At 40.8% G+C, this 13,349-nt stretch overlaps 1 protein-coding gene across 4 annotated transcripts in view; it reads right to left on the bottom strand.

Moving 5' to 3' along the window:
* rbfox2 (RNA binding fox-1 homolog 2) overlaps positions 1–11,391 on the bottom strand; it is a 54,163-nt gene extending 42,772 nt beyond the window's left edge. For 2 of the 4 annotated variants that reach the window (XR_014530544.1, XM_083523270.1), the window contains exon 1: positions 10,016–11,391. Coding sequence is in view for 3 of the 4 variants with exons in the window: in XM_083523270.1 (XP_083379396.1) it covers positions 10,016–10,276 (261 nt within the window). In the remaining variant the exon portion in view is untranslated. The remainder of the gene's footprint in view (positions 1–10,015) is intronic. The other 2 variants (XM_083523271.1, XM_083523269.1) reach the window with 1 other exon arrangement.
* Positions 11,392–13,349: the final 1,958 nt, after the last annotated feature.

Raw genomic sequence — 13,349 nt, forward strand, 5'->3', positions numbered from 1 at the left:
CCAGAATACGAAAGACTTAACAGCTCAAATGACAGAAATCTGAGCCTAAAACAGGCACTTGAACCAGACAGCTGAACACAAGAAAAAAACATTGCTCATATTTTCCCCCAATGCGCAATCATGTAATGGAAGGCTACAGCTGCTGGTTTAGCCCACTAGTGAAGAATCCTAAATGTGATTCTTAACCCGGAATAAAATTGCAACTTGATGTCCTTTGCATTGAAAACTGGTGCGCTTTCGATTTAGGCGGTTTAATGGGCGGAAAAAATTTGAATGCTTTTCCTGATTGACAGATTGTCCAGTTGTGTGCAATAATAGCTTTAAAATAAAACAAGATTTGAAACACATTTATTTGCCTTTAGTTATAATCGTTGGTTTATTTCTTTTTTTTGGTACATGGCGCACAAAACCTGTGATCGAAGCTCTGGCAATTATCGAGATGTGAAATTGAAGAGCGGTACCAGCTGAACCCTGACCTCATAAACATTAATAGAGGATGGGAGAACGCGTATCCGTGTCAGCGGGGCGAAAACGAGACGAGAGAGACGAGGCAGCGACGGGACACATCTGTTTGCCATGTGTTTGCAAAGCGGGAGGAGAAGAGAAAGGGATGGAGAGATTTGAGACGTGGAATGTCTTGGAGGAAAACCAGACCTAAAGGAGGTGGAGGACAAGGAGAGCGGGAAGCGAAGAGGAGGGGTTGGGGGGGGGGTCGAGTGAGAAAGAGCGCGAGAGAGAGAGCCAGAGAGAGAGCCAGAGAGAGAGAGAGAAAGTGGGGGAGGGAGAATGATGAAGAGCAGCAAAATAGACGCAGAACAGAGACTGTGAGTCATACATAAGCAGAGGCTTGCATTAAATTTCCTTCAGGATCTGAGAACTGTGCGGGCTTCTCTCTCTCTCTCCACACACACACACATTTTTCAATGCTACATATATGTAGAATATATATTTTTTTAAACATTTGCCTTCTACTGACTTAAAATATTCATCACTCTAATGCACTTGAATATTAAAGAGCTTATAATGTTGCACTGCTGCAACATTATACACTATACGTATGTATTACATTAACAATGGAGGGTGAAAAGTGTAGGATAATAATAATAAATGTATTTCTTTACTTCGAAAAACGCTTCTATTTAAATGGGTTTCAGTATTTCGACTTATTCTCTACTAAAACAGGAAGCCTGAGTGCTGTAAGTTTAATCTGCTTCATTCGAGGTAGTCCATGACCCCCCTCCTGAATCTAAACAAACTGGAAAGTAGAGAGTTGGAGAATAGCTTGAGTTCAGAGGAGGGTACAGTGTGTGTAGAAGGACATGCTGGACAAGAACTGCCTCTCTGGGACATATAAGGCATGTACTTACAGGATGATATTCCTGGAAGCTAGGGATGCCCCCAAATAGTCGAAGATATGTTTCGATAGGAGAAGCCTGATTTGAATGCTGATCTCACAGTTGAATCTTCTGAAAAGGTCTTATGCAACGAGGATTATGCCATTTGGGTTATATGGGGGTGCTAAATGTCTGATTTCACACAACTACTGGTTTGCTCCTAATAAGTTTATGTATGGGTTATTAATGCTGTAAATAGAAATGTGAAATAAATAGTTTTTAATGTTTGTAAGTAAATCCAACCAGCCCTGTGACAGATGTAAGTTTCATTTTCCACGATCCGTGACTTACACAGTAGTAGTTTGGTGGCAGGAATTAAAAATAATGAACATTGTCTGGGATATTCTGTAAGGGTGTGTTCTGTTCAAATTTCATTCTGTAAATTCAATTTGGATTGTTTTTCAGAGCAGCGATGTTGTGCTGTAGAGCGCGCTTGCGTGGAGGTGTGGTCCAGAAGAAGAGTGAGCAATTACACGAATGAGCGTACGCCGGTGTGCGATTAAAGTCTATTTAGGTTTGTTTTGCAGGGAAGGGAAAAAAAGACTTGCGTGTCCATATACGCTGAGCCGCGGCAGAGCAAAAACATTCGTGTTTTCCATTTCACTTTAACTTGGAGCAAAGCGAAGTACTGGAAGGGTTGGGGGGGGGGGGGGGGGGGCTGAAAGGAATGTCCTGTTGGCTAATTTTAAGCCTCTACCTCACAAATCGACCATCGTTCCAGATCATTTATAAACATAGGCAAAAAATTTATAAAGCACACGCTGAATTTGATTTTTAAAATTCCATTTTGCTGAAGAAAATACTAAATAAGTGAACCCTTTATTATAAACTTAAACTGAGCATAAAATCAGACCATCAGAATAAATCAAATAAAACAAAATTAAAAAAAAGGAAACATTTTGAAAACTGGAAGTGTTCCAACAGCTTAGAGTTTGTATATGTATATGCGTGTGTTATCCGATCCTGTGTACGCATTAAAGCATGCAGCTGTTCGGCGTGGACTTGAGGCCCCCCGTTTCCCTTCTTCGGCTCTCCTTCTGTTCCTCCAGCTTTAAAAGGTCCCAGGTAAAGGAATAAAAAATGAGGGAGAGTGACTGAGTAAAAGAAAGAATGAGGAAAGACTGCAAGCCACCAGATGGTGAAGGGAGGGAAAGGAGGGGGGGAGGTAAAGGAAAGGAGGGAATAAGATAGGGCTGGACTGAGGTACGCAGTAAAGAACTACAAGTTGAGAAGGGCAAGGCACTTGAGAGAACAAGGCGCGAGTGTATGGGGGAAATGTGTGGCACTTTGTATTTTCGTCGTGTTTTCCTGCCTCTCACGTTTGCCTTTTTCATGTCCAAACACCACATTTGCTGTTTATAGGCGATCTAGAGGAACGCGTCTGCGCTGCACTGATGTTGTACGTTCTTCCTGCCCATCCATCACATACGTTTCTCGAGCTGCTCCACCCCCCGAAGTAGAAAAGATACACTGTGGTGAACTTGGAAAGTCTACAGACTTTGAAGAATATGAACACACTTCAGTGTCCTTCTAAGTACTAAAGTAGATCGGATGCACAGTACGGTACACTTGGTCACTTTGTGGTTAAACGTACCGAGACGAAACAGAAGATTTTTGCCGTGTGATGTGAAAACAGAAATTATATCACTCGTTTTCCTTAGCCTCGATTAACCCACTCGGCTAGCTAACTAGGTTGTCATTTCGTTAGCTCATTTTTAGATCAGATTTTCTGGCAACCAAAACATGGTTTTGGATGACACACTGAAGCTTTTACTTGCCTTTTCTCATACCAGACCCAACTAATCTTTTAAAGGTACCATCCCATAGCGTTGAAAGAAAAAGGTAGAAACTCGGGAGTGTTCTGATTCATACAGTAGCATCAATCCTATAAATGGAGTTGCACCAATTGGTTTCTCTTGGCTCAACACATCAAAGCTCATGAATTTACAGGTCTGAGGTAACCTAGATGAAGTAGGAGACGCAAGAACCAGAAGAAAAAAGCGTGTCCTTCACCTCCTAGGTCTTTTCCCTTTCAGTAAATTCATTCATGTTTGTTCTGGTTTCTTTAGATAGATTAGAAGGTAGGGCAAAAAACAAATACAAGTTTTCAAAAAATAATAATAATATAGGTCGGAAAAAAGTCCAGAGATGAGAGCTGCTGTAACCGGCTGATTGGTGTCATTTTGGATGAAGCTGAAAGTTTTCAGATGTCTTTGTATCAACATAGAAAGAGGTCAGAATTTAGAGGTTCCAGACTGACTTGATATGGTTTCCAAAGCACCACTTAACCAGCGTTGCAGAAATAACTACAACACGCCTTTACAAAACAAGACAATCATAAAATGTGTGCTGCTGCAAATAGACTACGAATTTGCATTTTACATGTTAAAAAGAGCGAACTTTTGATTTAGAGGGGTTTTTTTTTCTCCACAGAAACTTGAGCAAAATGATGAGTATAATCAGTGCTGACATACAAAGCTTTAACAAATCTCAGCTTTGATGTGGACTTTTAATGCAATTAATGAAACTTTCTGGAGGGCTAACCCCTGAAGAATCTTTCTGAAGTTTCTTTTCTTCCTGAAGAAAAAAAAAATAAAAAAGGGCTCAAGTTTCCATAGGCAAGATTCCAGTTAATAAACTTCTGGGGAAAAGGCCGCCCCAGTGTGTGTGTGTGTGTGTGTGCGTGTGTGTGTGTGTGTGTGTGCGGGCACATAAGAGAATATGAGTGAGCTAACTCCACAGGCTGTTGCAATCCTTATTCACTACCACACCCCAATTTATTGCACAAACCATGGGGGTCAAAGGTCATGACTGCCATGGTTACACATATGCAATCCCATACAGGTAATTAACAGTGGCAAAAGGCTATAACACGACACGTAATTAGCCTGATGGGGTAAATAATCAAGATTGCAGCACTTCCCCTCATATTAAAAATGAGCCAGTTTAGCCGATACGCTTTTCGCTGAAAGCCTAATTTTTCAAATCAACAGTGTATCATCAGGCTTAAATCAATGGTGACCGTATATATGGTTTAGCGTGGCCATTCAAAAGATAACACGAGTACACAGCGCAGAATGTGTGCACACAAGTGTGAGTGTATCGGCTAGTCGGCAGAGTGTGTGTGTGTGTGTGTGTGTGTGTGTGTGTGTGTGTGTGTGTGTGTGTGTGTATGCGTGACAAATCCACCCCCACCCATCTGGCTGGCTTCATGAGGGATCAGAGTGCTTAATGCCGAGGCCTAAATGAGCGCAGATCTCGTTAGCGCAACAAAAAGCCGCTTTACTGTTAGCGATAAGGCAAATCAGCTTGGGGGACCAAACTGAGATGATCGCTGAGGGTAAAAAGGAGACTTTTTTTTGTTCTTTAACTTTTGACCTCCTGCGTTTTTGTGTTTTAAGTAATAAGCTGTATGATAGATAAGACTATGTCCTGAGAGCAAACATTAGCATAGTGTTGACTGCATGGGCATTGCTAGCAGCATGTCAGAATCACAGTTATGTGCAATTAGCTTTAGCCAGTGCTACATTATTTTATTTAAATGTTTTTTTGTGTGGCACCATGGTTCCTTCAATTTCCGTTCCTTCAGATTTGGGATATCAAAGCTAGCAATTTGAATATTAATGCAATCGAGGAGTTTTACATTTCTTTATTGGTTATTTGATAATGCTTTTCTCCAGAATTTTGACTATAGCACAACACAGTATGAAAATGGAAACCAATTATATTATTGCTATGGTCCTCTCGCCACTATATACATCGAAAGACAACAAGAAGTAGCGTATTTAAGCAAAACAATGCCGAAAGGATTCTTTAAAGAAAGTTTGGGCAAATTTCATTGAATATATCAACAATGAGTGACAGAAGAATTTAAATGTCATGGTCTCCTAAAATTTAGCTCATTGCTAATATACCTGAGGTGTAGGATCCCCTAAAATAGCATCTTTTTAAATGAAAAAGGAAAGATGACTTGACTTCAAATTTGTATTAAAAGTTAGAATATGACACAATCATCAGCCATGTCTGTGTTATTTATTAAAAAATATATAACTAAATAAGCTGTTTGTTTTTTTGTTTTTTTTAAACCTTAAGACTACATTTTTTTATTAATTTATTGTAACCTTTTTAAAAGTATTAACAGAATAAAACAAGTTTCTCAAAGGGGTAGAAATATTACAGTCCAGCAAAATATTACTGGACATTGAATTCTTACAATCATGAAATTTGATGTGTAAATCATATATTTATATTAAATACACATTTGTTAAACTTTTAGGGAAGAATAAAACAAAAGTCATTTAAAGCATGGTCTTATAGTGAATAACCAACAATGTGGTGCAATAAAATACATGTCTTTTGAAGTGTAACCCCAAAGTTGAATGTTTTCCTATTACATTAAATTCCCAAACTGTGATTCTTCTTTGATTTGTTTCTAAATTAAAAAAAATAAATAATAATAATTTCAGGACTTTGACCAATCAGAATTAAGAATTCAACAGTAGAGAACACACTTTACACTAGATTATTGTCTGCTTTACATCCCATGACCTTTGTGTCCAACATTAAAGGTGCTAAATAAAAGTCCGTCCATGTTGTTGGATAAACCAATAGGCCGCTATACTACGAAGTGCGTTTGTTTTAATAGAAGCACGCCATGTTGTTATCAGTACGGCCAGCATTATAATTACAGCGTCACAGTTTCACAGTTAGTCATGGTGTATGATTGAGTGAAGAGGAGAACCGCTAGACAGTTGTAACGGACCAATCAATTTCCTTGCTTTCCTTACTCCTCATCCCTTTTGTGTCTATCTCCAAATCCCTAAAGTGTTCACAACTCTGTCCCCCTGGATTCTCCCTAAATCACACTACAGTAGTGTCCATAACTATTCAAACCGCTACGGTTATAAACAACATTCCATAGCTACCTCTGCTGCCACACTTATGTGCTCGTAACCTTATCGTATATGGTGGACATTAAACGCAAGGAAACGTGCACTAATATCTGGTTTTGGCAAGCGGTGGTATCTTTGTGCAGTCGATGTCCCTTTAGGCTTAAGACAACAACGCAATAAATACCGACAGCTTTTATGGAACGTCTGTCTCAAAAACGTCTTTTGAGTAATAGCGTAATTCGGCAATGCCATCAAAATGTTAAACCTTAACACTACTCTACTCAAATGAACCATTTGTGTCACATATTGTAAATTATTTAAGATAGGTCCCCTGGTGGTCTAGTGGTTAAGATGCAGCGCTCCCACCGCTGCGACCCGGGTTCGATTCCCGGTCAGGGAACCATCCCCAGCCACTCTTAGTGCCGGTCCCAAGCCCGGATAAATTGGGGAGGGTTGCGTTAGGAAGGGCATCCAGCGTAAAACATGTGCCAAATCAAACGTGCGGAGGATCCGCTGTGGCGACCCCTAACGGGAGAAGCCGAAAAGAAACGTACTTATTGTAAATTATTTAAGATGTGTACATATGCTGTTACAGGTTATTTATTCAATTAAAGCCGTTCAACACAATGGAACTGCCAAATTAACAACATATGTATTAGGTTAAATATATATTTTTATACGCACAATGGAATGCTGATTCTTTTTTTGGTTTATTACTAACAACAAGAAGCACGTGCATGTACTTAAACCAGAGGTCATGATATAACGACAATGGTGCCACATCCTTACATTTTTAGACAATAGGTTGCTCAGGGGTTCTCTAGACTTTCGACTGACTCTCGCTTTTGGCTTCTGAGAAAAGTCGCTTGGAACGTTTAAATTGTTATCTATAAATGGAATCAAGACAGGAAAAAAAAGTTAAATTGTAGTGCAAGCGGTGTTTTTGTCAGTGATTGCGTTCAGTATATTTCACTCAGGAGGGTTTACTGGATGTAAGTGATGTCAGTGTAAAAGGGCCTGACATCTGTGTGGAGTAAGAGGTTTCATGACGAGCAATCATTCTCCACTTCACCACCCCTCTCTCGATCTCTCTCTCTCGATCTCTCTCTCTCTCTAATGCGTAAAATGACTCATTCTCAAAGTTTTTTTTTCTATCTAGCAGTAATATACCTCCTCCCTCTTTCTCTCTTTCTCCCCCTCCCTCCCTCCCTCTTTCTCTCCCTCCCTCTCTCGCTCTCCCCTCTCCTCTACAGGCAGGTTTCCAGACGGCCATCTGAGTGCAGATCAATACCATTTTTGGACTGCAGAGCCACAGCAACCCCCCTCCCCCATGTCCCCTTTCCACCCCGAAAACACAATCACACCTACATCTCATCCCAGTCCATCTGCCCTGTGCTGAGTGTATTACAACCAGCAGTGTGTCTCACTACGGTTTGGAGAACCTTTAACGCCATTAAGCCAGTACAACGAGCCATTAGATAGCACAGCTCACACTCTCTCAAACACACACACACACACACTCAGGCTCAATTACTTGGAGGCCCTGGTCTGAAGGAGGAGGGGACGAGAGAAGCGTTTGAAGTCAGACAGATGAGGGGAAGGGAAACTAAATAATGCATCGGCAGAGGAGCACTTTGGGCGCGAGACATCCTCTAATACTCCTGCAGATGGAAGACGTTAAGACATAAAGCCTCTAGCTGAAGCAGGGAAAAAAAGCAGGGGGAAAAAACGCAGCCGAGGCTATATAAGGCTGCTGGAATGACTAATAGTTGTTGACTGCTTGGGGTGAAGTTTTAGACCAGACAGCGTCATGGCACTGGATAATAAAATATTGCATGCAACACCGTTGCGTCGAGATGTCGAAGAGCCGCCGCACTGGTCTGGAAACAGAGCTCAACATCCGGCCTCGAGTTGCCTGAATCCCGGCCCCCCTCACTCTTGCCCAGTCCCCTCCCCCTACTCCTCGGCTCACACACAAACACATACAGATGTGAAACAGATTTAAAGGTTCTTCCATGTTCGTTGCATGTTCTGATGCAACTAGCACTGGGATAGAGAAAACCTGCCTTTTTATGTATGTATATCTAGGATCTGCAGCGAAGATAAATGAAGACATAAAAATCCTGTCACATACGTGGCACACAAGGCAGAATGCTGAGGAGGCAAAGAGAACCGGGAGGAATAACAAAATACGAGCGGTTTTAAAATCCTCAAGAGTGCTGAATTCAGGTTGCTTATTTAAGATGAGCACACATGCTATGTACTGTTTGTTTTCCCCCCGACACTGTTTATTTAACGTGAGTAAGTCCATATGGAACAAAAGGGGGTGGGCCGAGGGACAACACAATGCTGATATGCTGACGAATGACGCCAGAGTACAATGATCTGCATATAATAGTACGTTGTATAAAATGTACTTTGTTTAACTATATATGTAGCATGTAGTACATTTTTTTTTTTTTTTTTTTTTTTATAGTAAACCAAATATACAAAATTAACAAGAATAAGGTCAGGAAAAAAAGCTGCAAAATGTTATTTTCCTTACTGGCCTAAAAATAAATAAATAAAAATACATCTATATAAATTCCAAGGTAGAAAAAAACAATAATAATAAACCAACACCCTCTGATCAATCAGAATGCAGACAGCACTGCAAAATAAAATACCTTGAAGCATAAACTACCTTTATATTCTTAGACATCATGATACACACTGTTGTGGTGATGTTCTAAGACAGGGTTCCTCAGACGTTCTCCGGGTTGGAAAAAGGTTCAGGTTTTGTACAGGGTTTCTACCTGAAACCTTCTGTAATACATTATATTGTTCTCCAGAGAAAAGACATAAACGACAAATAAAATCAATATAAACCCTCTGCCATGTAGCCTAGCATGCAGGGGTGGAACTCGTATCCCTTACACCTTTAATATGCATGTTAAACCTGTGTTTACAGTTTACACAATACACATCCTTTCCAGGTGCACACGCGACGCACCAAAGGTGTCAACTTCATGATAGACACCCTTCACCCCCCCCTCCAACCGAATGGTACTGTACACAGTGTACAGTACAGCAACCCCTCAGTGTGTGTTTGTGCGCCAGGAATGTGCCATGGATACATATGGGCCTGTCTTCATTTACATTACACGGAGCATGTGAATGCAGCGAGAGCTCAGAGAGCTCCAATCAACCACTCGACACAATGCAGCAGGGAGACTTTTTCACAAAACATTACATCATGTGTAAGCATGCAATTCTTAGAAAGGTGAAATGGTGCTGCGTTTTTTTATTACTTTTATTTTGGATGTATATGTAACCCGTATGGTGATGGTGGCGGCGGCAGGCTGTTAATGCTGTGCTCTCTGAAGGATGGGGGGGGTGGTGGTTGGGGTATCTACAGACGCATTACATGCACCTTTCTATGCAAATGACATAATACATAATTAAAGGTTCACCCTTGAGAGGGAATCACCCCAAGTGATCTTAGCAATAGAGTACTAATTATATATCCTTCTAATACACATAATACTCATACTAATATATATTTTCTTATTCTAATATATAAAATATACTCAATCTGCTATATAATATATGTTTTTTTTAAAAAGGGCACTATATAGACAATTCCAGATAGAAGCTAGAGATGGTGAAAATGTGCAATGAAAGGTTCCCTCCCCTGTATTAGAACCCATGATCTACAGCAGTGTGTGTGTGGAGTCTTTGTGCTCTTACCTGGCTCATGTCCCCTCCGCCCTCTATGCGGGGTCTCTTACACTCGGCCCCTACCGAGTCCGCGAGGGGGGCAGCGGCCGCTCCGTGCGCGTCGGGCTCCGGGTCTCCGCGCTTCATCCCCCGCACCGGGTTAGGGTTCGCGCTCTGGTTCTGCGCCTGCGGGTTCTGGTTGGTGTTCGCCTCCAAGTCCCTGGTGTCCCGCTCCATCAGTCCCCGACTAACGGGCAGCATGATGGACGCAACGTCGGTCGACATTAACATTGAAAACGCGCCGACGTCCTTTTTTTTCCTCTCTGTCTTCTTATTATAATAATATAGATTTTACTCTCACGATCCACGCAGTGCGGCTTTAATCCCCGTATCAGCGCCTGTCCGAATAATTATGATTTTATTTTTTGCATTTATTAGAAACGACGTGTTGTTGTTTTTTCCCCCTTTTCCCTGACTGAAGCTTTTGTCTTCAACACACGGACGGAAATGGTTGAATCGACGGCTTTAGGACTGAAAGCTTGAATGAGTCCGACTCCGGATTCTGAACCCCGTTGTTACATTTGTTTCCAATTTCCTACCCAAAGGCCTAAAACGCGCTCCAGCACAAGGAGACAATCTTGCAAAATACACCGAGTAGCGCACGCGCCCCGGGGACAGAAGAAACAAAAACACCCTCTGCGGATAAAAACCCGTGCCGCGAAAATATTATGGATAACAAACAAATGTTAGTAAAAAAAATATATATATATATATAAGTATTTCAACCCAGTTCAAGGAGAAAAATGAGGCGCGCGCTTTCTAGGCTCGTGGACGCTCAACGCTATTATACTCCATATCCTACCTCAAAGGAAGGGCGAATTTTTCTCTCCCCCTCCCTCTTTCTCCTTTCCTCTCTCACCGTCCTCCTCCTAATCCTACCAAAAAATTAGCCTGCGAGCTCTCACTCACACACACACACACACGCATACAAAAAAAAATAAGAACGCGCTCTTAAAGATGGCTGTCACGAGGACGCGTCCGGGATCACTGCACTCATCGTCTGGAGCGGCTCCGTTCCGCCGCGGCCGCGTTCGAGGTTACAAACACACACACAAGGAGAGCCACGTTCGAGCTGCTGGCGTTCCTCTCTTTCTCTTTTTCTCCCTCTCTCTCGCGCTCTCCCTCCCCCTCCCTCCCTGTCGGTTCGCTGTGTTCCTGCGGCGCGTGCGGAGAGGAAACCGCGTCCTCCTCCTCCTCCTCCTCCTCCACTTCTTCTTCTTCCCCCCTCCTTCTCTCTCTCTCTCTCTCTCTCTCTCTCTCACTCTCACACACACACACACACACACACACACGTTCGCTCACCCGTGCGCGTTCTCGTTACAGTGGAAACCCCCTCCCGTTCGTTCTCGATCTCTTTTTTTTGCCCGCGCTGCCCCCGCTACTCCACAGTGCTGCCTCCTCTCTCTCTCTCTCTCTCTCTCTCTCTCTGTGTGCGCGCGCGCGCCTCTCTGCCTTCGCGCGCGCTCGCTCTCTCTCTCTCTCTCTCTCTCTCTCTCTCTCTCTCTCTCTCTCTCTCTCTTTCTCTCTGCAGTGCTGCTGCTCCTCTGGACTGCGTCAGATTTCTGCCCTGGAACAAATCAATGGAACGAGCAAACCTTCAAATGTGCACACACACTTATATACATTCTTTCTATTTATATAAATATATAATGATTGTATATTTACAAAGAGAGAGAAATAGATATTTACACATCACTATATATATATATATATATATATATATATATATATATATATATATATATATATATATATATACTGTATATATAATATTGTTCATTTATATTTACATTTGTTTTGTGTAGATAGATAGATAGATAGATAGATAGATAGATAGATAGATAGATAGATAGATAGATAGATAGATAGACAACTACTAGATTGTCATATTTACTCTTTGTAGTAAAAAATTTAAATGTAAAATAAAACAATGTAGTAATAGCCTTCATTCAGAAAAGATACAGAAAAAGAAATACATACATCTTTTAAAGAATAAATAAAAGACAGTAAAAAAAAATTGTTGTATTTATTTGTTAGTTTATACGTTTGTTTTCCTTTTGTATTAGTGCAGGAAAATAATGATACGATGCAGCAATTACTGTATTAAAATAAATGGTAGATATAGTTAGATATTGTATGGTGTATTTATGATAGATAGATAGATAGATAGATAGATAGATAGATAGATAGATAGATAGATAGATAGATAGATAGATAGATAATATAAATATAATGTAAATATTATATATAAACATATGTAAATGTGTTTAAAAACAAGAACAGAGAAATATAATTGTCAGTAGGCCCAGAAAAAAAACAATTTGAAACCGAACCTCTTAAATTTTCAGCACATGACATTTTGCTGTGTATAGCCTTTCCTTAGGAAATAAGAAGATAAATACTGTTTTCAGTTACATTTTTTTGTGCATAATAATAGGCTACAGTGTTTAGTCTGCTCGTGTGTGTGTGTGTGTGTGTGTGTGTGTAAATCAGTAAAAGACTGCAGTAGTTGAAAAACTCTCTGAGCTGTAGGTTTCGTTCGCCCCCTAGTGGTCTGTTCAGACTTTAGAAAACCACACAATGGACGTTATGTGTTTTACTTTAGGCCTGTGTAACAGTTCAGAGCTAAAATAAGAACCGAGTCACTTCCTGTTTCTGAGTCCACTTTGGGAAAAAGACACAGCAGTTATTAAATGTTCCATCTATCAGAGTGTAGTATATATAGATTCTCACAAAAAGTCAGTTTGACAGTACAAACGAACAAACAACAACAACAACAAAAAAAATTGGAATCAAACCATGAGCTTTATTTTTTAGCGGTAATAAAAGTTTTTAATTGTTCTTGTTGCTGTTGCTGGAACTGGATACTGGTGTGAGTCATCACCTTGATTACCAGGACATTTTCCAAACCCCAAACAATGCCTACAAAAAAACTCGGCCAAGCTGCCCAAGTTTTTGTCTAAAATTAAAGACTAGATGAAAAGACCTTACATCTTTCCACCAGTCAAAAGACACCGCAGAATCGGTATCATTCTCTGCATGACTTTTTACCTCCCTTGAGCCTTTCCCTATTTTGTAGCGCTACAATCTTGAAATTAAATAGTCTTGATTATGATTTTATTTCTTGAGTGCACACAATAAATCCAAATACTTGAATGTGTGATGTACAAATATAAATACCTCAAAGCAAGTCCAGCAGCATCTCTACTTAATCGGAAAGCTGAGGTAGGCCCAGCTCCAATGAAACATTCTCGATACGTTCTACAGAGGGATCATCGAGAGCATCCTGATCAGCTGCATGACT

Source organism: Silurus aristotelis (genome assembly GCF_946808225.1).
Source record: "Silurus aristotelis genome assembly, chromosome: 2".
Taxonomy (NCBI): Eukaryota; Metazoa; Chordata; class Actinopteri; order Siluriformes; family Siluridae; genus Silurus; species Silurus aristotelis.